This window comes from Oncorhynchus clarkii, chromosome 6 (genome assembly GCF_045791955.1).
Source record: "Oncorhynchus clarkii lewisi isolate Uvic-CL-2024 chromosome 6, UVic_Ocla_1.0, whole genome shotgun sequence".
NCBI classification, from domain to species: Eukaryota; Metazoa; Chordata; class Actinopteri; order Salmoniformes; family Salmonidae; genus Oncorhynchus; species Oncorhynchus clarkii.
The window spans coordinates 40,982,188-41,009,090 of NC_092152.1; the positions used below are offsets into that span (position 1 = coordinate 40,982,188).

The 26,903-nt window shown below is 42.9% G+C and overlaps 1 protein-coding gene across 2 annotated transcripts in view; it reads left to right on the forward strand.

Moving 5' to 3' along the window:
* The first annotated feature begins 20,050 nt into the window (after positions 1–20,050).
* The window catches only part of LOC139411156 (ephrin-A5b-like), a 116,084-nt gene continuing 109,231 nt past the window's right edge, over positions 20,051–26,903 (forward strand). For both annotated transcript variants that reach the window (XM_071157053.1, XM_071157054.1), the window contains exon 1: positions 20,051–21,142. In XM_071157053.1, the coding sequence (XP_071013154.1) occupies positions 21,018–21,142 (125 nt within the window). In that variant the 5' untranslated portion in view covers positions 20,051–21,017. The remainder of the gene's footprint in view (positions 21,143–26,903) is intronic.

A 26,903-nucleotide genomic window follows, 5' to 3' on the forward strand; every position in this document is an offset into this window, starting at 1 on the left:
CTCATTTTACAACCAGCTTATGAAATCTTTGCCGGTTTCTTTATGTCTTCACTCAGTCTCAAACTGGCGACTGGTTTAAAATGCCTTGTTAGACCAAGAGGTTAAAGAGGTATGTTCTGATGGTTCTCTCTCTCTGTGTGTGTGTGTGTGTGTGTGTGTGTGTGTGTGTGTGTGTGTGTGTGTGTGTGTGTGTGTGTGTGTGTGTGTGTGTGTGCGTGCGTGCGTGCGTGCGTGCGTGCGTATAATATTTCTAATTGAAGTAGTAGGTGTTTAAAGTAGGACATATTGTCAAAGGGCAGAATGTGCTAAACATAATAGACTGTGAAACATACCACTGCGCCCTCAAAACACTCCACTCAGAGCAAAGGGACTTTTTATTTGACTTGCTTCTCCCCTGTTTTCACTTTCCCAGCAATGTGTGTGTGTGAGAGAGATTTACACATGTGTAGAGTAGCGGGGTAACAGGCACTTAAGCTTGGGCATGGGGAGTGAAAGGGCAGGACCTCCTCTCGTTAACTTTCTAAAACACTCCGACAATCAATGCCCCTTCCTGTAAACCTCCTCGGTCTATCTCTCACTCTTTTGCGCTCTCTCTCTCTCTCTCTCTCTCTCTTACTGTCTCGCTTTCTCTCTCACACACGACCACGTACTCTTCCAATATCCTCCCACCGCCGATCCAAGTGTTTTGTGACATTGAAATTAGGAAGGTTTCAGTCTCAGTATTTAATTTATTTAACAGCTCATGGTCAAGACCTGGTTTTAATTGGTAAAGTGTGTTTTTGACATGTCTGGTAAATCTATTCATGAGTTTGAATTTGAATGTAACGTTTTAATGGGGTTTGGCAAAACTCATCCATCTGCATCTAAAAAGCCTGTTTACATAGAACATGACATGTTGTAATTTAGAAATGGCCGTACTGTAGCTTTAACAATGAGAGCGTCTTATTATTCTCTGGTCAATCCCGTCGTTTGCATAATGTTACATCACAGTTTGTTGATATCAATGTATTTCAGAACTTCTGACGGACATGCACACATGTTCGGAAAGTTGAGTGTATCTACTACACACACACACACACACACACACACAAAAAAACAAGACGTCTTCTTCATTGAATCCCACCTCTCTGGTAACTGACACCGTATTTAAATGAAGATATTTGCCCGTTGATTTAACAAGACCGCAGTGATTAATCTTCTACAATGTCATGACGGTGGAGTAGTAAATCTAAATTAGTCCCCCCACAACAAACGCTACAGCTGGACATTAATTCCGCATTAGAAACATCTGAAAACTAAGGCTAATCAAGGCAGGGGACACTGGAGTTCACATGAGCCGCAATGTTCACAACCCGCACATCATCAATCAGCTGGAGGGGGGAGGGGGGGGGGGGGGGGGGTGAGAGAGAGAGAGAGAAAGGTTCTGTTGATGTGAAAAGAACTATATGAATGTTGGGACAAAGCTAAGGAACGTAAACTCTCTCTGCAGTTCATTTTTCTAATGGAAGCCAACGTTCTTAATCAGATGTTAATCCCTTAATCAGATAAGAGAACCCTGCTTTATGAAGTTTAAAATTGGCACACACACACACACACACATGCTCACACACAGGATTACACACACACACTTAAAGGTGGTGAGTGATCCTTTAGGGACAGCTGATTAATAAGTCCAGTCGTGATGCAATCTCCATCTTTATTAAAATGTTGAAAGCTAAGAGGTGCATATCTGCACACACACTGGGCTGACTTACTGACCACACAAATGGGGGGGGGGGGGGAGAATAGGAAGATAGGAGCAATGTTGGCCCAAGAATAATGAACAAAACGAGTGCAGATGGCCATAGCAGATGGTTTCATTTCTGCCCCTCCATTGATGGGAGGCCCAGGGCTGCCACTGGGGCTTATGGGTAATGGATATTACATCGCTGAGCCCAGTGCCCATCCTCTGGACAGAGAGGAGGTGGATGAAGGAAGTCACCTATTTATGGGTTGCAGCCCTATTACTTGGTCACGTCACACCATTAAGAACATTCTAAAGACACCTCAGCCATACTGACTCCCAAGATGGTGCCCAGTCATTCTGAACGGGGGCTAATGACTTTTTAGTCTAAATTAGACTATAGTGGCCTGGAAATACAATGACATTGCTAGAAGTAGGCAAATAATTTGTAGGAAACAACTTTGCCATCATTATGACATTTAGCTAGCAAGGTTTGTCAAAATGACCTAACAATGCTAACGTTAGCTAGCAAAGTTTGTCAAAATGACCTAGCAATGCAAACGTTAGCTAGCAAACTTTGTCAAAATGACCTAGCAATGCTAACGTTAGCTAGCAATAATGCTTCCCTCAATCTTAGCGAGCAAGCTAACGTTATACAAAAGATTTTCCTACTAATTATTTGCCTCCTTTAGAAATGTCATTGTATTGTAATCTTCATCAACGTCAATTGAGAACATATTGAGTAGAGAAAAAAATATTGTGACAAAATGTGTAACCCATGAATAGACACTAATTCAAGATCAGTTTAGCAACTTCCCTCCTCATGGTTTATGTGAGAATTTACAGAGGGTTTGCTGATTCTAGATTTGTGCTTGGGAGTTTCTACATGGAGCTGAGAATGAGTGGTGTCGAAACTGCCATTGATACAAAGGGATCGATGAAGATGATGTCAATTGCAAACTATATATAAATGTCAAAACTCTAAATCTGTACTTATAATAGATTGATTCTGTCTACAGCAACATAATAGTTCCCAACTCAATAGATAGTGTGTGTGTGTGTGTGTGTGTGTGTGTTCACTGGCAATGGTTTGTATGCAAAGGGCCGTGCACAGACCTTTCAAGTGCCATAATTGACTTACATAATTCAAATCTTGAAATTCCTAACATACCAAATGCCTCTGTGGTGAACATTTAAAACAAAAATTGCATAGGCCTATTTATTTCTGCAACAACACACTCACTGATAACAAACTGTAAGCAAGCTGGTTAGAGTGCCTCCTAAACACATGATTGACATTGGCGAAAGAGGGTGGCCTATCAGCTGATCATTGGCGTTGATGATTGATGTGAATCAATAGCTAGCTCGATTTCTTTTACTGATTGTGATTTATCTTCAATGCTTGTATCAAAGAATAACTGCATAATATAATATTCATAATTGTCTAACTCATGGCTGGCAGGTGATTGGCTTGTGTGGATATTGTAGTATATGGTGGTTAGCTGTGTCCTGACATACATGTGCAACTCCTGACTGAAGAAGGGATGGAGTTCGGGTCGGAGGTTCGTTGATGCAGCCGCTCCTCTCAATCTTTCTGCCTCTCTCTGCTGCATGTACTGTATCAGTCAACCAGACCTAATATTGATGATGATGTAGGTCAAATTAAGTGCTATCAAGTGTAAATCAAATGTTATGCTGCTGTGGCAGTACTGTTGATATTTAAACTAGGCAGCTGGCTACGCAACACTCGACCAGTGACCCCATCTCTCAAGCCATGCATGTTTGGATACAGAACATGACTTGCAGGAGGTTGGTTCTGAACAATGACAAAAAATATATACAAAAAAATATTTTTTTCCCCTGTCACTGCACGTGCCTGTGTATGCAGGATAAAGCATGTGCCTGTGTATGCAGCATAAAGCACTTGCCTGTGTGTGCAGGATAAAGCACGTGCCTGTGTATGCAGGATAAAGCACTTGCCTGTGTTTGCAGGATAAAGCACGTGCCTGTGTATGCAGGATAAAGCACGTGCCTGTGTATGCAGGATAAAGAACTTGCCTGTGTTTGCAGGATAAATACTATTTTCAGAGCAACACAGCTGTAATTAGAGCTTTGATTTGAATGTCATACTTTATGCTGGATTTATGAACACACACACACACACACACACACAGAGCTTAAAATAGCATTTGAACAAATTCAGGACCTGAAAAAAGTACTGACTTCCAAAAATAAATCAATGTTTTCCTACCTTTTCAGGACATACAGTTGAAATATTAGGACATTGGGGTCCTGATAATGTAGGAAATCAAGCACACACACACAGAGCTTTTTCCTCCCAATGTGCTAGTGGAGCCATTCCTCCTGCTCTCCCAAAGACAGCCCAGCAATTTGCCTTAATCCATATTGACTGGTCCTGAATGACCTCATTCCATAGGGTCCAGGACTAGGGATTTACTCGGAGACAGCCAATCTAAACAACCTGATATAACTTCTACCCTGTGTGTGCGTGCATGGGTTTGGCGTGTGTGTGTGTATGTATGACTAAAGCTTGTCCGTATCAGTCTTTGACATGATAAATGATGCTGGGATGTGAAGTCTAAGATAAGCCAACCCACAATGAGTCCCAAGGTGGCTGAGTGGAGAAGTGAACGCCTCTTTCTCACAATCATTTGTTAGTTCAACCTACACAGGGTCGTCAATGCTAGCACAAGCATATATTTTAACTGTTTGTTCAATTGTGCAATAGAGGTAACAAAAATCCCTCCTCTTAAACCAGAGGCTGTAAAAACATCCACACATAGACAGAGGGGAAAATCATTAGGTGGAGGAGGCCAGCTCACAAACAAATCCTTTCTCGCCTGCAGACAGTTTCTCTCGCTTTTGTGTGTGTCCATGTCAGTGTGTGTGGGTTTTTATACCACCAGCTTTGTACATTTTTATTCCTTTTCTTAATTAATGGTGTGCCTCTGGGATTACTGTGTGGTGTGTATCTTCACTGTCTATCCCTGTGTCTCCCCCGCCACTAAGCTGGGTGTGAGAGAGCTTATACACACACACACACACACTCAAACACCGACACACAGGTACACCCGCGCACACTACACTGTACACGCAAGCAATGTGCAGAATGTAAACACACAGATGTTTACCTGTAACCTGAGTCCTCACAGGGTAACAGCTAAAAAAAAAGAAAAGAAAGCCACTCTTTGAGAGATGACCATGTAACTAACCAGCCCAAATGCCGTAGCCATATAGCAATACAGCATATCATATCCTCCATGATCAATGCTAGGATTCTGTTCATTTTTTAAGACAAGAGACGAGACCACATCCTCACCCTCCCCCCCATCCCTCTATCCTTCCTGAGCTACAATGCATTGTCAATTAAGCACCCGTTATTGTCTAACCTTTCAGCGTCCTTTGTTAGCTTGCCACAACGGTGACCTTTTTAGCCACTGCTCCCTTGTTGCTGTCTAACTTTTCCCACAAACGCTTTTCAATCTGTCATCGGCTATACAACCACAGGCAAATTATGTGGAAAGGGTTTTGGTGGGGTTTCGTGCATTCTGCCCCTGTAATCCCCACGGTCTGATTCACTAGACTATAGAAATTGTATTAATAATAACCTGTACATGCACACGCGCGCGCTCACACAAAGGTTTTTCCCCAGAGCTATTGAGATGCGTGTGTTTTAATTTGGGTGTTTCACAAGAGAGCCAGCAAAGCCACTGCATTAGAGTGGAGACCGCCATTCCTCTATGCATTGCCTCTTTCACTCACCCCATCCTGTCCTGCCTACATCACAAGGGATCCCTGATTTAAGAGCGTTGGGCCCGTAACCTAAACGTCGCCGGTTCGAATCCCTGAGCAGACTGTGTGAAAATCTGTATATGTGTCTTGAGCAAGGCACTTGGCCCGGGCTGCTCCTGTAAGTCGCTCTGAATAAGAGCGTCTGCTAAATGACTCAAATGTAAATGTAAATACCTTGTACACACACACTCACACACACATAGAGGCATAAATTAGCACAAAAATGAACATACACACACAGGCCTTTGGATTACCGTGAGGAGAATACTAGCTGATTCAAGTTCATTCTAGCAAAGCAACATTAGACATGCCATTGTTTCACATGCCATTGTTTAAATCTCTCTTAGGTTTGTCGGACCGTGAACAGTCTTTGTGGCTTAGGCCTGTGAGTAGGGAGAGAAAAGTCAGCCTACACATGGAACGTAGCTACTGTAGCTAACACAGCAATGGATGACAGCAATATTGGACTTACAAATCACAGTTATGAGAATAATAGAGCTATATAGTTTTCATATTTGGTTATAAAGTCATAAGATTGCCCAACAGCAATATTTTGATTGTGTAAATAGAAACACTCCATCTCTCCCTTGCTCCCCATATTCTTCTCCCACACTCTCCCCTCCCTCTTTCTCTCAAGCGCCTTCGTTCCTCCGCTCCCTCTTTCCCTCCCGCTCGCCAGCTCCCCATCACCCAGAGGGTCTTGTACAAGCGTGTTGAACCCATCAGAGGGCTGTCATCACTGCCTGTGTTCCTGCATCACCCATGGCAGGTGGTCCTCTGTGCTGCCTGTCTGACTGCCTGTCTGTGTGTCTGGCCTTGGGAGAGGGAGAGAGAGAATGCTTTTGCATACTTCACACAACTGTGTCAATGAGCGAGTAGGGGCATGTTCACAATCATTTATCAATGTTTCCTCAACATGATTCACACCCCCAGTTTCCTCCTGTTCCCTGTGGATGTAATTGTGATTGACACAAAGTGTGGAGATGTGGTGAGAATGTGTTTCGTCTTTCAGCTCCTAAGATGTGAGTCATATCGTACCTGCTAAGATGTGAATCATATCATACCCGTGAAGACGTGAATCATGCCTGTATGTAGATTGGGGAATATACTGTGTTCCCTTGCAAGTCTATGTAAATATGCTGTTCTGTATGGGGAATATATCATTTATTTACCAAAACATGACTGATGCACTTCCACATACAGTATACTGTAAATGTCCTCTGGGGTACAAATCATGCCACAGAAATGCATGTTAGTTGCACATGTCTGTTTATGTAGCGTTCAAAGTATGTATTGTATATTAGCCAACCATTTGCTTTTGAGTAATGTAATTGTAGGGTATATTTAAATATACTGCACAGGGGATATACTGTATATCAGCGGATGTACAATGCCACAGAAAGTTATTTACTCATGCGTGTATTTACAGGTAGATGGAGACATATGTTGTTGAGATAGTAAGCCTATGTGAACCCATCCACACAAAAACAGACAGTTGACTTTACTCGTGAGAAAGAATTTCCATGTTATTTACTGTGAATCGTCACTTTAACCATGCTAGAGTATGTACTTGAACCATTGATATTGTGTTACATCTCCACATTAAATGTGATTTGTACATGTATAGATCCATACTATGATTTATACACCACTGGGGTTGAAATTCTGTTGATTTAAGTATAGGGTAATGTGAGTAGGAGGTGAGATCAAAATGGCCGCCAAGGTGTGAGAACCATTGCATGAAACGTTTGTTTGAAACTAAAATAGTTCAGTAAATGTGCTTTTAAAACCTGTTACTGGACTACTCTCACATAAGCCTTGTTGCATACAATCGTTCGTTAAGGTTTATGGTTTCTGTCGCTGCTACACTGTTACTGTCATTTCATTACCAATCAAAGCTATCATCTGATGCGTAATGTGCTTAGTTTTTTGCGGGGTTTGTGCACATTCATACGCTTACTGTCGGCAGACTGCTTGCCGTTCTACAGAAAAGTCTAGGGTTCAAATTCTTGTTTTAGCACATCTGTTCGGGAAAGAACAGGTGACCATTATAATGTACCCTCTCCTCATTCTCCTCTCCCCGTCTTTTTGTTTCCTCCTCTCTTTCTTCCTTCTCCTCCTGAACCCTCTCCGTGTCCTCCTCCCTCCATAATAACTCCCAATCATATGAACTCCTCCCCTCTACACCTCCCTCTCCTCCCTACAGTACATCCTCCGTGTCGCACCATTATTTCCTCTCCGAGTAGCAGACTGTATGGGTACCACACTGTGTAACACAATCCCAATCATATCACCTCCTTCTCCCTTCGCCTACCTCTCCTTCCTCTTCCTCCCTCTTTCTTCCCCCTCTCTCTTTGTAGCACCGTTATTCCTTCTCTCCTAGTAGCTGAGTCAATGGGTCCCATGCAGTGTAACACAAGCCCAATCATATCAGCGTGCTAATCACTGTTCCAACGGGACAATACACCTCACACGGCTCACCACAGTCACCAGATATTAGAGACGGGGCCGCGCGCTAAAATCTGATTTGTAACGCTTCACCCGTGGTGCTGGCTGCGTTTCATCAGGCAGGGGAGATAGTTAAAGACTTGAAACGGAGAGGAACGCGATCCACGTTCCCCCGAGGGCGGATAATTAGCGTGCGCTGCTTTCCACGCGACTGTTCCTAACTGTGTCATTGGAGTCGCCAGCTGCTGCGATACTTGAATAGTTTCTTTTAACTAGTGTTAAAAAAAAACAGTCAGAAGGGCAAATTCAAACCCCTTTTTTTTGTCTTGGCTGTTTTGTTGTGAAGCTTTTGAATAACAACAAAAACAGTTATTATTCAGAGTGAAACTTTAGAAAAAAGAGAAGGGCTCTGTGTTTTGTGGCGAGAGATGACTTCATGGCGAGGCCTTCTAAAAACCGTTTTCCTATAATTACATAAACGATTGATTCTAAAGCAGTTCAGTAACTAACAGCCCTTGAAACAGTGTTTAGAGTTTCACAAAACGAGAAATTAATGCGAGACACATCAAGAGCGGCTGTTTATAATGCAAATGATTTGGGTGAAAAGTGTTGATTGGCACCAGAGTCCCTGAGGCAATGACATCCATCTAACACAGCCAGAGACCTCTCTCTCTAACAGGCCTATCCATTAGATCTCTCTCTGCTCAATCATCCCAGAGGAACCTGACCCCACGTATTCGCACTCACGCATGCGCACATGCACAAACACACAGACACACACAGAGGACTCACCCTCTCTGTCAGCAAATGTCAATGCTAATTATGACACCCTCCGAGCCTCCATTTAGGCTGTTTGACACAGACAGATATATCAGAGAAAGGGAAAGGGAGCTCGACACCCCCTGCTCCTATGAGACTGCTGTCCTGAGTCTGGAAGTAATTGCTCCAATATCCTGTCTCCTGGTTGGATGCACGGTGTTGACGTGTTGGTATTAAGGGCATATTGTGGCAGTTTACTGGGGCACCACATATACAGTACCAGTCAAAAGTTTGGACACACCTACTCATTCCAGGGTTTTTCTTTCTTTTTTACTATTTTCTACATTGTAGAATAATAGTTAAGACATCAAGAAAATAAAAAAAATAAGCAAAGACCAGCGACAGTCCATCATTACTTCAAAACTTCTTCGGGATCGGTGTCCCATCCACGTGATGGTTGAGATAACGTAGGCTAATGCGATTAGCATGAGTTTGTAAGTAACAAGAACATTTCCCAGGACATAGACATATCTGATATTGGCCCGAAAGCTTAAATTAGTGTTAATCTGACTGCACTGTCCAATTTACAGTAATTATTACAGTGAAATAATGCCATGCTATTGTTTGAGGATAGTGCACAATTTTGAACATAGTTATTAATAAGCAAATTAGGCACATTTAGGCAGTCTTGATACAACATTTTGAATGGAAATACAATGGTTCATTGGATCAGTCTAAAATATGCATACACTGCTGCCATCTAGTGGCCAAAATCTAAATTGCACCTGGGCTGGAATAATACATTATAGCCTTTCTCTTGCATTTCAAAGATGGTACAAAACAAATGCAAAATAACATTTTTTTCCCTTCTTTGTATTATCTTTTACCACATCTATTGTGTTATATTCTCCTACATTCACTTCACATTTCCACAAACTTCAAAGTGTTTCCTTTCCAATTGTACCAAGAATATGCATATCCTTGCTTCAGTGAGCTGCAGGCAGTTAGATTTGGGAAGGTCATTTTAGGTGAAAAATAGAAAAAAAGGGGTGGACCCTTAAGAGGTTTTAAGACATGGAGGTCAGTCAATCCGGAAAATGTCAAGAACTTTGAAAGTTTCTTCAAGTGCAGTCGCAAAAACCATCAAGCTCTATGATGAAACTGGCTATCATGAGGACCGCCACAGGAAAGGAAGACCCAGAGTTACATCTGCTGCAGAGGATAAGTTCATTAGAGTTACCATCCTCAGAAATTGCAGCCCAAATAAATGCTTCACAGAGTTCAAGTAACAGACACATCTCAACATCAACTGTTCAGAGGAGACTGCGTGAATCAGGCCTCCATGGATGAATTGCTGCAAAGAATCCACTACTAAAGGACACCAATAATAAGAAGAGACTTGCATGGGCCAAGAAACACGAGCAATGGACATTAGACCGGTGGAAATCTGTTGTTTGGTCTGATGAGTCCAAATTTGAGATTTTTGGTTCCAACCACGTGTCTTTGTGAGACACAGAGTAGGTGAACGGATGATCTCTGCATGTGTGGTTCCCACCGTGAAGCATGGAGGAGGAGCTGTGATGTGTGAGGGTGCTTTGCTGGTATTGCTGTATTTAGAATTCAAGGCACACTTAACCAGCATGGCTACCACAGCAATATGCAGCGATATGCCATCCCATCTGGTTTGCGCTTAGTGGGACTATCACTTGTTTTTCAACAGGACATTGACCTGTACACACCTCCAGGCTGTTTAAGGGCTATTTGACCAAGAAGGAGAGTGATGGAGTGCTGCATCAGATGACCTGGCCTCCACATTCAACCGACCTCAACACAATTGAGATGGTTTGGGATGAGTTGGACCGCAGAGTGAAGGAAAAGCAGCCAACAAGTGCTCAGCATATGTGAGAACTACTTCAAGACTGTTGGAAAAGCATTCCAGGTGAAGTAGGTTGAGAGAATACCAAGAGTGTGCAAAGCTGTTATCAAGGCAAAGGGTGGCTTCTTTGAAGAATCTAAAATATATATTGTTTAACACTTTATTGGTTACTACATGATTCCGTATGTGTTATTTCATAGTTATGATGTCTTCACTATTATTCTACAATGTAGAAAATAGTACAAATATAGAAAAACCCTTGAATGAGTAGGTGCATCTCCTGAGACCATAGATCATAGCTTTCATTGGTAGGGCTACACTGTAATGGTGACTTTTTCCTCATGACCTGACCAGGAGAACCAAGGACTATAACCAGGCTATAATTACCAGGGCCAATAGTTTTTCAGGTATTACAGAGTTGCATCAAGTAATACAAATCAGATTCTATTAAATAAATGCTTATGTGATGAAAGATGCTATCTCTTGTAGTCCCCCTGATATAGTTACTGTGTAAATAGGTAAGGACACCAATACATCAAACTATTTCCTGAGAGGGAAAAGTCACAGTGATGGCTGAGGAGTGGTTCGACCATGTTGCCAGCTGTGTGTTAGGAGGAGCTGATCTGCCATGACCGCAGTCCATCACAGCAGTTTCCTCCATAGCCAAAGTGATTGATACTACTGTGGGGAACTATGCAGTGAGCTCACATCTCCTGCTTCATATCATGGGAGCATCGGGAACGGTATGATGACATCATAGGACAGTGAACAGAATGATGACATCACCATGCAAGTGGGGACCAGGAAAGGCTTTGGGTGTTTCTCTTCTGGACACTGCATTAGCATGGGCCGTAACTCTCGCTGTATGACAGTATAATTTTGGTGCTGGTTTGTGCGTGTGAATCCATCATCCAGTACTTAAGCTAAATTCAACACTTTCTCATGACATCCCCTGTATTCCAAACTGTGTGCTCGTGCTAGATCTGCACTTTCTCTCACTCCTGATTCCCACTGGTGACGATTACTCAAGCTAAAACTCCTAAATCATTTTTTTTTTTTATTCAACAAAGAAAACCTTTTGAAAATATATTTTTCCAGAAGCAACACGTGCGCGTGTGTGCGTGAGTGTGATTACCAGATTGGCACAGATGCAGTTGCTGCAGGCTCCAAATCGCTCTTCTTTCCTCCCATTAAAAATGACAAATTAAGAATAAGGCAAGGAAATAGGCTATCAGGGACACTGAGTGACATCTATAGAAGGAGGATTACTCTGGTGTCAGGCTCTATATGAATGTTCTCACATTAAAACAACTATGGAGGAACGCAGCCCTCAATTGAGGTCCTTACAAATAAGGACATGAATGAAATTAGGCTCTTCCTTCGGGTCACTTCTTCCTAATGTTTTCAACCACCCACATGGACGCCATGCTAGAAAGCTTTTCCTCCATCCTCTTGACTCGCACTAAGAGGGTACCCACTGGGCAGTTCAACGTCTAGTTTTGATTTACATTTGAGTTGTCAACTAACGTGAATTCAACGTGAGATCAACCGAAATTGGGTGAAAAAAAAGACGAAATTCCCATATGTTGCTGACTTTTTTTCTCTCAAATCCAATCAGTTTTTCCATGTTGATTCAAAGCAACACATTTGCCCAGTGGGTAAACATTGAAACCACTGTTAGTCAAAAATAAGATTCCCTCTACAGTTGCAAGAAAGTATGTTTGAGTTAATGATTAATTAAGAGGTTACCTTTGCGCAATATTATAAAAAAAGATTGGGCGGTGACTATGATTATGGCTCTCAATGCCTGAAGCAAGGAGACAACTGAGGTGACTCTAATTCATAGTATTCTGATGGAAACAAGGGGTAGAATAAAGTGACAATCCCGAAGAAAGCTGTTGATTTGTCTTAGTTCCTCTATCATCACTTAAAAAAAAAAAAAAAAGTTTCTTCTCTAAGCCACCATTGTAAACACTCTGTCACGTTCAATATTCCAATTCTCTCCCTGTTATCAGGGATCCTATTGGGCTATCGCCGTCTTCATCGGATCAGAGTCACAAACCTTCTGGTTAACTTGGGATCTCAGCTCAATCCCATTATGACGAGTGCCAATCCATGATGCTAACGCTAATTAGCATGCTAAACACCATACGCTAATGCCATTGTGCTATGATCAGTGATGTACGGCTGAACTCAGTTGTCCCCCTTCGCACGTAGCAACGGGACAGAGAATGAGAGAGAATGTAGAATGAAGGAGAAGAGTAAACCGGTATTAAAGAAGATGTATCTTCTTGTGAACAGTACGGACACAAGGCTAATATTCCTTTATTTCCATGTTGCTTTGAGTAAGGCTCCCCATTAAGTCTGCGCTTGCCTTTGAATCACAACGTGTTCAGTCATTTCTACAGGACTGGAATAAACGAATGTGGAACATCCATTTCATTCAGGGACTTGAAAGAAGTCAGAGCCCCATGGACCAGAATGCCTACTGGATTGTATTAAGGTCATATCAAAGGCTTTTTACATGAATTTCTATAATGAAAGAGCACGACATACAAAGATGTTCAACAGTGGTGTGCCTTCTCTCCTCCCACCTTTGGGTCGTAATAGTCTGTTACACAACTGTTCGGTATAGAAGTCTTATGTACAATAATGTGGTTGTCTGAATATATTATACCATTTTTAGGGTTGAGTTTTCAAAAATAAAGCCTGTTGAGGTACACACACACACACACACACACACACACACACACACACACACACACACACACACACACACACACACACACACACACACACACACACACACACACACACACACACACCAGTGGAGGCTGCTGAGGGGAGGACAGTTCATAATAATGGCTGGAACGGCGCGAATGGAATGGCATCAAACGCATGGACACCATGTATTTGATGCCATTCCACTCATCCCGCTCCAGCCACTACCACGAGCCCATTCTTCCCAATTAAGGTGCCACCAACCTCCTGTGACACACACACACAGTCTGTCTAAGACGTGAGAACACACGCAGAATCCAGCTGGACTAGATCTCATTTGTAAGCTGTGTGATAAAAACCGAGAGAATAATGTACCAGACACCCGGCATAGAGAAACAAAGCGCCAAATAAACATTTATATAGCAGCCGGGGATTTGGTGGGCTGCAGGGTCTTAAAGCCCCATCCTGTATGTGTCTGTGAAGGTGCTGTGGGAGAAAGTGCACGCATGCACGCTACTGTGTGGAAAAAGGAAAGAAAAGTGAGAAAAGAAGAGCGCTATCTGTGCTGCTGAGAGGCGAAGTGTCCGGAGGACAGAGGACAGTTGCTTTTACAGGTGTCGGCCGATACGGACCCTACTAAAGAATGTTCTTATTCCTTCTACATCATTTACTGTACTTCCAACAGCCCCGCCTAGACCCGACCTGCTTTACATTGTTATTCTCACTCATCTGAGAGACACACACAAAAAAGTGTGTGTTCATAATGTTTACATTGAGATAGAACAGTCATGGGAAAGATTTATTTGGCTAGATAAGACCGGCCTCCCTTTTCCACGCTCAGGCACAGACCCCCGCTCTTTCTTTCTCTCAACACGCAGCATGACTAACTGCTCCCTTTTCACTCATGCAGGACAACTCTCCCTCAGCAGGCCTGGGAAACCCACTATATTACTCTTTATTGGCTAGACGGGCTCGTCCTGTCTTCTCCCACCTACACCTGTCTGCTCCATAGAGTGTGTAGTAATGACAGCATCAGTCCCCATCAGCGCTCCATCATTGACATTCAGGGCTGAGCCCGTCCCAGCAAATATATCCGATTAGTCCCTTCCTATTGATTCCCGTCTGCTGTTCATGACTCCGTCAACCCGAGGTGTCTTCTCTGCGACACAGACACTCTGAGTGATCTGCTTTGCTAAAGCTCGAAGTGCATTGTGTGACAATAAAAGACCTCATCTGATATGCGGTCTAAAGAAAAGGACTCAGAGAGGGGGGGGGGGGGGGGGGGGTGCAACCTATCAGCGATAACAACAAGAATGTTCGTCCACATGGTGGTGGGCGTTGAGTGTAGGAGTAGTTTGACCTCTCCTCTGAAACAAGCGTCAACGGATTCAATTTAAGAGGGTTCGTTATGGGACGATAAAAAAATCTATACTTTTATGATTCACCGACACAAGGTCAAATCCAGTGTAATGACCTACAATGACCTCTGAAATGACATCAATGAGGAGGACCATAGCTTAGACTGGTAAAAACAGGTGGAGAGACACTGTGGTGTCAAACTGAGTGGACACGGGGTGCACGAAGTAAAACTAGCAATAACCCAAGTCTAAAATTGAATGTACTTGTTCATATCAAATGACCAGTATAACTTTATAGCATAGGATTTTCGATCCTCTCAGTGACGTGATTCTACTGTGATTACCTATCGTCTTGGTCCCTCCCAGCGTGCCTCTGTAGAGCACGGGAGCGTACTGTATGTGCAGTGATCACTCTGTAGTACTAACTCACACGGACTCCGTTGTCTAAACCAATGAGAGAGCATCATATTAACGTGTGTGTGTGTGTGAGCTGTGTACCAATGAGGCCGGGAGCTACACGATGTCTGAACACATTACACACTGCATGTCTATACACATGCTTATATGTGATTCTCTTCCAACATTACAACACAGATAGGAGATATGTCATGAGTACTCTTCACCATTAGCGATGCGTATTTAATATGTTATTTGCCAATTTGAAATTCACGTAACCGGAATAAATCACTTAGGTACTCAAGCTCTTTATTGTAATCTTCAGAACAAACTGGTAAAAGTATGTGTTCATCCTGTAAGCACTACGCACAGTTACCGGTAGACTACAGGGTCAAAGTGTTCTCTTCTGACCTACTAGCCCAGAGTGACCTAAGCCCCTGACCCAGATAATACAGGCCCACATCAAACAATGCTGGAGGAGCTGTGAGTGTGTGATGAGGGGCTAAGTGGTCTTTGAGCTCCTGTGAAGGACCTGCTGCTCAGACCTGTTTTATCTCCTGGTTATGCCTGTTTATGTTCAATTACACCTGTATTACACCTGTATTACACCTTTATTACACCTTTATTACACATGTATTACACATGTATTACACCTGTATTACACCTTTATTTTATAAGGTAAGTAGACTGAGAATGCATTTTCTTTTAGCTACATACAGTGAGCTCCAGAAGTATTGGGACAGTGACAGATTTGTTGTTGTTTTGGCTTTGCACTCAAGCACTTTGGACTTAAAATGATAAAATGATGACTATGAGGTTAACGTGCAGACAGACCCTGTATTTGTTTTCATCCATATCGGGTGAAACGTTTAGAAATTACAGCACTTTTTGTACATAGTCCCCCCATTTTAGGGGTCCAAAAACAATAGTGTCCCTGACCCAATACTTTTGGAGGTCACTGCATGTTGTCTGAGAGTTTTTTTGTTTGTTGCAGATGCCACAAATGGATACATTGGGCAGTAAGAGGGGGAGGCCCAAGACATTATGGAGGAGAACAATGTAGTCTGAGCTCCAACAACATCAGCAGCGCTGCTGCACAGTGAAGAAGACGTCCCAAGACCGACAGAAGTTTGTTGCTGCTCTTCTGCACCAGCCATCACGACGGGGATAAGTGAGTGAGTGACAAATGCTTCCAAACATATATTTTTTTGTTGCTAAAGTTGATGTGACTAACAAAGACCCCACAGAAAACGAGGTTTCCCCTCTGCTGACTCCAGGTTCTAAGATAGTACAGATACTGTATTACAGCTAGAAATGGAGCTATAGAGTTGATACCAGACTTGCTAGGTCCCCCATGCTCTCGTCTCACACCCCTTTAATGAGTCTGTGATGCTGTCTGATACTGTTTACTCTCTAATTACACATTTGGCTAACCAACAAGAACCCTACATACTGAGCAGCCAGTCCTCTACTCACTCCCACTGACCTGTGTGTGTGTGTGTGTGTGTGTGTGTGTGTGTGTGTGTGTGTGTGTGTGTGTGTGTGACCTGTGTTGGTTTGGGACCGAGCGTATTTATTCCCCTGGTATGTTGTGAGTACATGGATTAGACACACTCAATGCTTCCTGTGTGAAGTGATATTGAAGGGAGAGAGCAGGAGTAGAGCGAGTAAGACCCGTGTTCAACTCAATTTCTCTTTATACAGTCGTGTGTGTGTACGGGTTATACACCAAAAGATGATTTCTGACAATTACAATGTTCTGCATAGACCTTGAAAAACATGGCCAACTACAGTCGTGGCCAAAAGTTTTGAGAATGACACAAATATTAATTTTCACAAAGTCTGCTGCCTCAGGTTGTATGGTGGCAATTTGCATATACTCCAGAATGTTATGAGGAGTGATCAGATGAATTGCAACTAATTGCAAAGTCCCTCTTTGCCATGCAAATGAACTGAATCCCCCAAAAACATTTCCACTGCATTTCAGCCCTGCCACAAAAGGACCAGCTGACATCATATCAGTGATTCTCTCGTTAACACAGGTGTGAGTGTTGACGAGGACAGGGCTGGAGATCACTCTGTGAGTTCGAATAACAGACTGGTAGCTTCAAAAGGAGGGTGGTGCTTGGAATCATTGTTCTTCCTCTGTCAATCATGGTTACCTGCAAGGAAACACGTGCCGTCATCATTGCTTTGCACATATAGGGCTTCACAGGCAAGGATATTGCTGCCAGTAAGATTGCACCAAAATCAACCATTTATCAGATCATCAAGAACTTCAAGAAGAGCGGTTCAATTGTTGTGAAGAAGGCTTCAGGGCGCCCAAGAAAGTCCAGCAAGCGCCAGGACCGTCTCCTAAAGTTGATTCAGCTGTGGGATCAGGGCACCACCAGTACAGAGCTTGCTCAGGAATGGCAGCAGGCAGGTGTGAGTTGAGGCCAAGACTTTTGGAGGATGGCCTGGTGTCAAGAAGGGCATCAAAGAAGCCCCTTCTCTCCAGAAAAAAACATCAGGGACAGACTGATATTCTGCAAAATGTACAGGGATTGGACTGCTGAGGACTGGGGTAAAGTTATTTTCTCTGATGAATGCCCTTTCCGATTGTTTGGGGCATCCGGAAAAAAGCTTGTCCGGAGAAGACAAGGTGAGCGCTACCATCAGTCCTGTGTCATGCCAACAGTAAAGCATCCTGAGACCATTCATGTGTGGGATTGCTTCTCAGCCAAGGGAGTGGGCTCACTCACAATTTTGCCTAAGAACACAGCCATGAATAAAGAATGGTACCAACACATCCTCCGAGAGCAACTTCTCCCAACCATCCAGGAACCGTTTGGTGACAAACAATGCCTTTTCCAGCATGATGGAGAACCTTGCCATTAGGCAAAAGTGATAACTAAGTCCACAAATTCTGACAAACTCCAAGCGTTGATTATGCAAGAATGGGCTGCCATCAGTCAGGATGTGGCCCAGAAGTGAATTGACAGCATGCCACGGCGGATTGCAGAGGTCTTGAAATAGACTGGGTCAACACTGCAAATACTGACTCTTTGCATCAACTTCATGTAATTGTCAATAAAAGCCTTTGACACTATGATAATGCTTGTAATTATACTTCAGTATTCCATAGTATCATCTGACAAAAATATCTAAAGACACTGAAGCAGCAAACGTTGGGAAAATGAATAGTGTCATTCTCAAAACTTTTGGCCACGACTGTACTATCACAATGTTCTTTGTTGAAATTGCATTTTTCAACGCCAATCAATCAAGTGAAAAAATATTAAAAAATCTTGAAAATGGAGTTCAAGCTCCTCGTCATTTCTCCATGAGAATGTGTGGATGGTCCTGGAAGAAAACTAGGCCTGTGGCAGATAGATGTAATCACAGCCACCCAATGGGACTGCAGGTTAAAGAGGGGGACAGAGAGAATATCTGGTGTGTGTGTAGTGTGTTTGTTTGTGTGGGTTTAAGAGGGGACAGGGTAAATGGCTGTTTCCCTGATAAAGAGAATTGTAGACAGTAGGGGGTTCTCATACACAGCAGCCCAATCTTCCTTTTATGGACAGACATTAGTGTCTGTGCATTGTTGATGTATGTTTGTGTGTGTGTGTGGAGAGAGCGAGCAAGAGACAGAGAGAGAGAGCGAGACCCAGCAGGAAAGGAATGCAGTTATTGCTGTAAAGTGGCTGTGAAAACGACTGTTCTTTGACCTCTAGGCTCTCCTCCTCTCCTGGTAGCTGTCAGTGGCCTGAGTTCCAATCTGTGTGTGTGTGTGTGTGTGTGTGTGTGTGTGTGTGTGTGTGTGTGTGTGTGTGTGTGTGTGTGTGTGTGTGTGTGTGTTCAGTATACACCAGCTACCAGGACGAGGTCAAAAGGACTATTTTAAAGTATGAGCTGTGACCCATCTAACCTCCTCCCCGCCACCATCCCTCCTCTTCTCCTTCTCTCTGGCTCCCCTCCTATTCTTCTCCTGGCCCCTCTATATATGACCTGCTGGCTGAATAAAAAGGCTATGGCTCAACAGACACCTGTTATTCAGTCACACAGTGGTTAAAACGTGGCTAATATCTGTGTAGTTTCAACTATAACGGTTGTGGTAACAATACTTTCTGACGCTTCTAGAATTAATAACAGTTACATATCGAAAGTGTGTCTGCGTTCGCAAGCCACACTAATAAACAGAAGAGTAGCTAATAATTATGTAGATTATTCACCATGCCCATAGTTCACCCTGAAGTCTCACTTGCTAACATTTAATATAATGTTTTATGCATCTTAAAAGATCTATACTCTCTGTAAAATACATATCTAGTATTGCCATAACATGTTTTCATAACCTCTGTATCCAGTCGGACTTCGTCGTGCCAATTGTACTGTAGGAGTAGCTTTGGCTGATTTTCCTTGTCTCCACTATGGGGCGTCTGGGCGCTGCATCGATACCACACTGCAACAAGTTTGGATATCCATCCGCTGCGGAGGGTCATGTCATCATGAAGAAACTCTGGATGAAAAATGTATTGTTGCAGTTTCTTTAAAATCACAAGATCGCTATAGACCCAGGGCTACAAATGTGTGTCAAAAGAACAGACAATGTGTTGTGTTCGATTCTATTCTGAGTAAATGAGATACAAACACACACACCATATCGGTCCAGATCGTAACTCGAACCTTGGTCTGTGTCCTTTTGCGCGGTAATGAAATAGCCTGCGCAGTGCGTTAATCAGTGTGATCTGACAGGCTATTGCTCGGTCCCTGTCCTGAGTTCCTTCTCCCAGTGCAAACGATACTTTCAGCTACCTCATAGTAATTGAATTAGTTCGGTTGGGAGGGGAGGGCTTTTGCTTTGTTAGTGTGACGCCCATTCAAAATTCAAACCAATGGGACTATCCTCCGTTCGGCTGTAACCGAACCCACTTTCTGGCTGCACCGAGCTGCCTTTGCTCTCACCGTCCCTTTAGTCTCGTCCCGTTGAATCTAAACATCAGGGGAAAGAAGCACATGAATAAAGCGTGTTTTATTTTTTCTCTCCTATGCTTATATATGAAGAGGATAGAGTGGAATGCTGCCATTTGGGCTCCGGGTAAAGAAGCGTCTCTACTGTCACCCAACAGTAGCGCATGAGAGAGGCTCGAGGACGGACTCCTCCCCACCCCCTTGACACTATCAAGACAGCGCTGAGAAAGGATAGCTGCCTTTTTTTCGGCCAGTCTGCGAACGGAGCAGAGACAGCGTTACGAAAAAAGGACTAGACTACAACCGGGGGTTGCCTATATGGCTTTCCAAAGTTCCATCCCTGAAAACGTGGACATTGAAGGACACCAGCTATAGGGGGACATTGGACACATATGGCTCGTTTTCCTTACTCAATCTTGACACCGATCCAGCTCAGCGCATGACCGTACAGAGACGGCTGTAGTCTGTTAGAGGGGACTTCTAACAACTGTTTTATCAATATTTGTTTGATATCCCTATATGTATATTTGTGTGAACATATTTTGTCTGGCCTAGGAGTATTTTTTACGCATACTGGAACCGTCAAAACGGATGCCCCATGCACATATCATATAACTGAACCAGACACTGAACCTGAAGAGAGAAGCACTAACCACAGTGACACTCGCATTTGATAACTTCACCTGCTACTGTCGTCAAATTAAGTGTGATTCCAATTGACCAACGAGGCGTCATCTCTGTTGCAGGTTGCGCTATCAAAGCCTCTCGCACCTTGGGGTAGGAGACAGCGATTTCCTGTTGTCGAATTGTCTTGCCTATTTCTGCCATTCATAAACTGCGACAGAGGACAGAAAAGGCACACAAATGTAAACAAGACAAAGCATCTATCCTGCTGAAGTGTACCCTAAACTGACTGATCCCGCAGTCACCCCGCATCGAAGAGGAATACGTGCCGAACTTTGCTGTAGTGATGCTGCAAGTGGAGATGGTGCTATTCGTCTTTCTGGTGCTATGGATGTGTGTATTCAGCCAGGAACCCAGCTCCAAGGTGGTGGCCGACCGCTATGCCGTCTTCTGGAACCGAACCAACCCCAGGTAGGTGCCACTCAGAGCGGCCAGTGGGGCCGAAGCGAGTCGATGTTCTCCAGGGGCGGCCCGTGTGGACCAATACGTTTCGTGGATCAAATATATAGACCGATGACGATGCCTTTCATTTAAGATATAGATTACTGCCTATTGAGCACTTCACTCAGATGGGTTATATTTCCCAGAAATGTGGGTAGGCTATTGATGCAACAGAACACAACCTGTGCACACCGGGTTGGATTTAGGCTAGCCTATTTGGGATAGATGCTACACTGAATTGTATGCAATCAACAGTAATCAAACTCGTCAAGTTATCAAATCTGTCATCTTGGCATATAATAAGCCTTCGATGTGTTACCCGAAAAGCGCACTGTTGGAGAGTAAATTATCGGGTGTTCCAGTACCAGCATTCGGTGTTACTGAATCTAACCCCCACCTAAGAGTGGGCGCGAGTGTCGGTTTTCTGGATAGACACCGGGTTAAATCATGGAACGTTATTTGATTAGAGTAAGCCTGCTGTTGGCGCATGTAGGATAGCGCGTGTACCATTGCGTTGTTTGGACGGCGTACACGCGTATTTGTAGCTTACTTCTCTAATCTTCGAAGGAGGCGGAATTCCTCTCCAGGTAGCAAATGCTGGTCAAACATGGCACCATGATTAACCCAGATTTCGTATTTGTAAGAACAACAAGCGGGGTGAAAAGGGAACCAGTCAAGTCTGTAGGCCTTCAGTTTATGTTTTGGCACATTTGCGGATCCCTCTTACAATTTTGAAAATGATCAGAAATCAATAGGCCTTGCCTACTCAATCAGGAACAAAACGCTTCGACAGGCTGATATAGGTTGGACTTAATTTCGTCTTTTAATTTATTGTCTTTTCTTTTGATCATGATATGACCTGTTCACCAAGGATTTATCCTATCCACGTATTGTTCTCATTCGGAAAACATGTTTTAATCCTATGAAAAAAGTCAAACTCCTCTGGATTTTCCCCAAAATCGTTTCACCTACTTAGAATTATAATATCATTATGCGATTACTTTGGTTTATAGATTTAAGTCATAGATATGTAATTAACAGCCTATGTAAATACTGTAATTCAATTGGAGGTTGACTGAAAAGTTAAAGTTCTGAAAGCAATCACTTTTGCTGCACTAAAGTATTCTACTTCTTGCGAGTTTCGATAGGTAACGTTATTGTCATAAAGTCTAAAATCACAAACATTCAAATAAATTGATGATCAAAATAGGAAATGTAGAATGTATCCACCAATGTATTAGCCCACGGCCGGGTAGTTCGGAAATTGGACACTTCTGCTCCTAAACCATTGTGCTCTCAATGTTAGCCTATTTGAGGGATACATTCACAAATAAAGTTCCGAACCACATTTTGCCCCCTAGAAACCCACCTAATGGATTTCTTAGATATCAAATGATGTAACGAACTTTAGTTTCTTGGCTATTTAAAGATGTTGGACATCCAAGTGTGCATGTAGCTGTTAGGATACATTATAATCTGCAAATTTTCCACAAAGTATGGGTGATATCAACAAGAATTGGCCAAATTATTTATTTATTTCAGTGGAGAAAAAATATTTGTATCGAATCATTTTAAACAACATTGAAATTGATCAAGAGAGAAAAGAGTTTTACAAACATAGTTATTTATAGGACTAAGAAGATGTGTGTCCAAGATGTGTATTCATCATATTCATGAAAATATCTATTTGTATTGAGTGGTACAATAAAGCACCAATGTAGCAGTATTACAGTGAGAATAAGGTCAGCGTAGGTTGACCTTTAGATTTCCTAGAACCCGTAGCATAGAACGTCTAGCTAATGCCGTTTTCAACAGAGAGCCATACATGTCATAAAAATATGTTGATGGAAATAAACATTTTCTGGAAAACTTAACAGCAGACAATCACACTTTACATAGTCAAAAATATTTTTTACTTATCATATTTAGCTTCTTATTTTATGTGTTATTTTAACTTTAAATGAGTATTTATGACTTTCTATATCACCATTAACTCTGGGCTATTTCCAATGCGGTTTTAGCTGTTCACTATATGTTGTTTGAAGCCCCTAAGCTAATTCTCCAAATATATATTTTTTAAAGTTATTAATTGTAGCTATGCAGACGCTCTTGTATAACTATTTATATTCAGTTTGAAGTTTGTGAGAAAAAAAAAAGATGAATCGCTGAGAGCAATTAGTGGTGATGGTACAAGTGTAGGGTTCAGCATAGAGGCCTACTAAGAGCTGGGGTTGGGCTGTTCTAGCTGTAGACTAGAGATCCCCAGCGCTGATACACTCCATCGTGACTGTTGTGGTCCAGCTCTGCACTCCAGCTTAAGCCAGTTGTTTATTTGTGTGCCGCTTTGTTCAATACAAGTAACGCAAAGTTGGGCTCAATCTGATGTCTTACACTGATAGACACGGTTTCATTAGGGGTGCACATTTTTCACAAAGACTTTGACTGGCGGCTCTGTGGACCACTTGATTCACTCCAGATGGGCTGACCGTTTACTTAGTACCAGGGGAGGCAAAAATAAAGACGCCGAAATTAAAACGTTTGAGTAGGCTCGCTGTAAATCTCTGGTTGAGAGTTGAAATTGAAGAAAAGAAAACTGACAGGAGAAGCTAACGAGGCTTCAATACGTGCTGCACTTGTGTGTCATTGTAAAATATGAGAAATAGATTGTTTCCCGAGCCCCATGTCTTGTTTTTAAAGTCCTGACTAGCCCGAGGACAGGAAACAGGTTTTGTGAAAGGGTTTAATAATGTTAGTCATTCTCTTCTACTTACACTAATCAAGTTTGTTTGACGCTCAACCCTATCGGGCAGAGTCAGAAAACTAGAACAACGGGAGAGAGAGGAGAGTAGAGCAGCAAAGACGCTCTTACAGATGACTCAGTAAATAAATATGTATTCTCTCTGTATGTGGTGCATGGCGTATGTTCTCTGTATGAAATATTACTCTCTCCGAAAAGGGATTGTGGAGAAATCATACAGCCCTTAGTTATCTGCTAGCGTAGGTGTTTACTCTCAGGACTTGAGTGTACAGTGGTGTATGGTAGCAGACTGCAGGCTTTTGTAGCCCTTTTGGCTCGAAGTGGAGTGAGCGTTTAGATGCTTCACACCTTCGGCAGGAGACTGGGAACCTGTAACTGCTTAATTACTCTGGTGAATCTCTCTCTCTCTCTCTCTCTCTCTCTCTAACGTCCTTAATGAAGGGACACAGTTTTGTCTCAGGATTCTTTCTTTCTTTCTTTCTTTCTTTCTTTCTTTCTTTCTTTCTTTCAGTACCTTGAGTATTTGGTGTAATGAAGGGAAGTTTGTTCTCTCAGGAGGTCCCTGCTTGCTGGTGAGAGCTCTCCCCACTTTCTCCTCCTTGCTTCTCCTCCTTCTCCCCCCTGTAGCTGTGGATATCTCTCTCTTTCTCTCTATTTTTCTCTCTCTCTTCCTTTCTCTCTCTCTCTTTCTCTCTCTCTTTCTCTCTCTCGTTCGTTCTCACACTGGGCCCAGAAAATGAATGAATACAATTACATATTCCAGGCGTCCCTCCATGGACCCAACTAGGGATGCTAGTTGGAGAGATGCACACAGTCTCGCAGAGGTCGCACGCACGCACGCACACACTTGGAGACACACAGAGGTCATACAGCACAAAGCTAGCCTGTGTCTGCTGGAGAACGTTGAGGTGTGTATGCGAGATTTACCAAACAGATAAATCCCGAATGTACTGAACTGAAATGGTATTATTGACCCCGACCCCGATCGGCTGGCCTCCCTTACTAGCTCTTAGGCCACTCTGTGCATGTATCATTGCTACGTGAATAATGGGCTGGGAGGTCACCGAGGGCTTGTTCCCTCTCCTTCAGACTCTCATAAACGTCTGATAATTACATCTCACTCGGTTGGACTTCTCATTACCTGTCGCTGAGCCACGGGACGTGACAAACTGTCTGTCACTCTGCATGTGTGTTTGTCTGTGTGTGTGCATGTGTGCTGACTACACTGACACAGGCACGGTACATTTTCAGACTGTAGAGGGAAAGCCAGTCTCCACACCCCTTGGTCGTCTCTACCTTAGCCAAAACTATGGAGAGATAGGAGGCTAGTCCGTGCAGAGGGTTCAAAAGCCAATAAGGCCTTATTTATTTACATTACGGAAATGTTTTGATTAAAGTTCCATGTCTTATTTAATAAGATATATATTTACATGGAAGGGATATTTTAGATTAAATCCCACACCCAATGTAACAGTGGATTTGAGTTTAAATGAATTTGACCCCAATGATCTACACACTTTATCTCATCTGCCCTGTCGCTTCTCTTTTTCTATACCATCTGACTTATTTTCCGTCTCTCTCTCTCTCTCTCTCCTCTCTGTCTCTCTGTCTCTCTCTCTGTTTCTCTCTCTCTCTCTCTCTCTCTCTGACTGAATGCTGATTAGTTCTCGTTAATGGCCTCTTGCTCTGTCGTTCTTTTAACCCTGTGGCGTCCGCAAGAGCACATTCACTGCGAGTGTAGGTTAGACTCAGCAAGGACAGAGAGAGAGAGAGAGAGAAGGGAAAGATGGTGTTAGAGGGATACAGTGAGGAAAGGAGAGAGTGGTAGAGATACACAACATACAAGGTGTGATAAATGATTAAGATTTTCAGAAAGATATAAAGTGAGAAGAGAATGCTTTGTGACACGAACGTGAATGACTTTCACGAGGGCTTAATAGTGTTCACTGCCCTTTGATAATAATAATATCTTTCCATTTCAAGACAGCCTTTCGGAGAAAAAAAAAACTGAATGCCGTGTTTGAACAAGTAACCTCTGTGTATTTTGACTTCACTTATTACGTCCTCATGACAACAGTTTCATTTCCTACCTCTGAAGTGTATCCATTGTGAGTTGTTATAATGAAAGAGAGGAGAGACCACAGTAGGGGGGGGGGGGGGGGGGCTTCTGGTAGAGAACGCAACACAACACATCTCAAATGTGTGTGGGATGTTCTTCAGTAAGCACCGGTACTGCCTCTCGGCTCTGACCCCATTAGAGATGCCGAGCGGCGGGCGGAACAGTCAGCTTCACTGGGGTCTGTGGATGTGTCACTCCTTAGAGATTATATGAACTTGCATGTCATTGTAAGGGAAACATGCATACATTAAAACAACATTTAAAAAAAAGCTTTTTGAGAGTTTGTTTTACACGATTGGAATTGTTTTGGTGAATTTTGAATTGGTGCTTTACGATTTTTTTTGTGTTCTTACATGAAAGTGAATTCTGATCGATTGTTGTCTAAGTTTAACAGTGATGTAGATGAATGACATGGATTTGGTACATCTAAGAGAGCAGAAAATATTTCCCCAAACTATTGTAAAAAAAAAAAAATAATAATAATCACCCTTGGAGGCTTGGGTTATTTGCATAGCACTGGCAAGCTCTAGATGGCACATACTGTACTGTGGCCTTAACTCATTTCAATGACTCACTGTGGACCTTTCCCCTGTTTCAATGCCCAGTTTTGTGCTTTGTTTTGAGCTTAATCACTCCAAGGTCAAGTGGAGTGCTGAAACTCCGCTATCGGCCGGCCCATCTCCATTCAGCTGCCCACTAACCCTCAGCTTTCACAGGAACGCTATGGCTTTACTTAGAAACAATACAGTATTAACCAGCTTACGCAACACCCACATGTGTCTGACCGTATACTGTACTTTTATACAATTCTGTCACCTTATTGATAAAAATCACATTTTCCCTGTCCGGTTTTC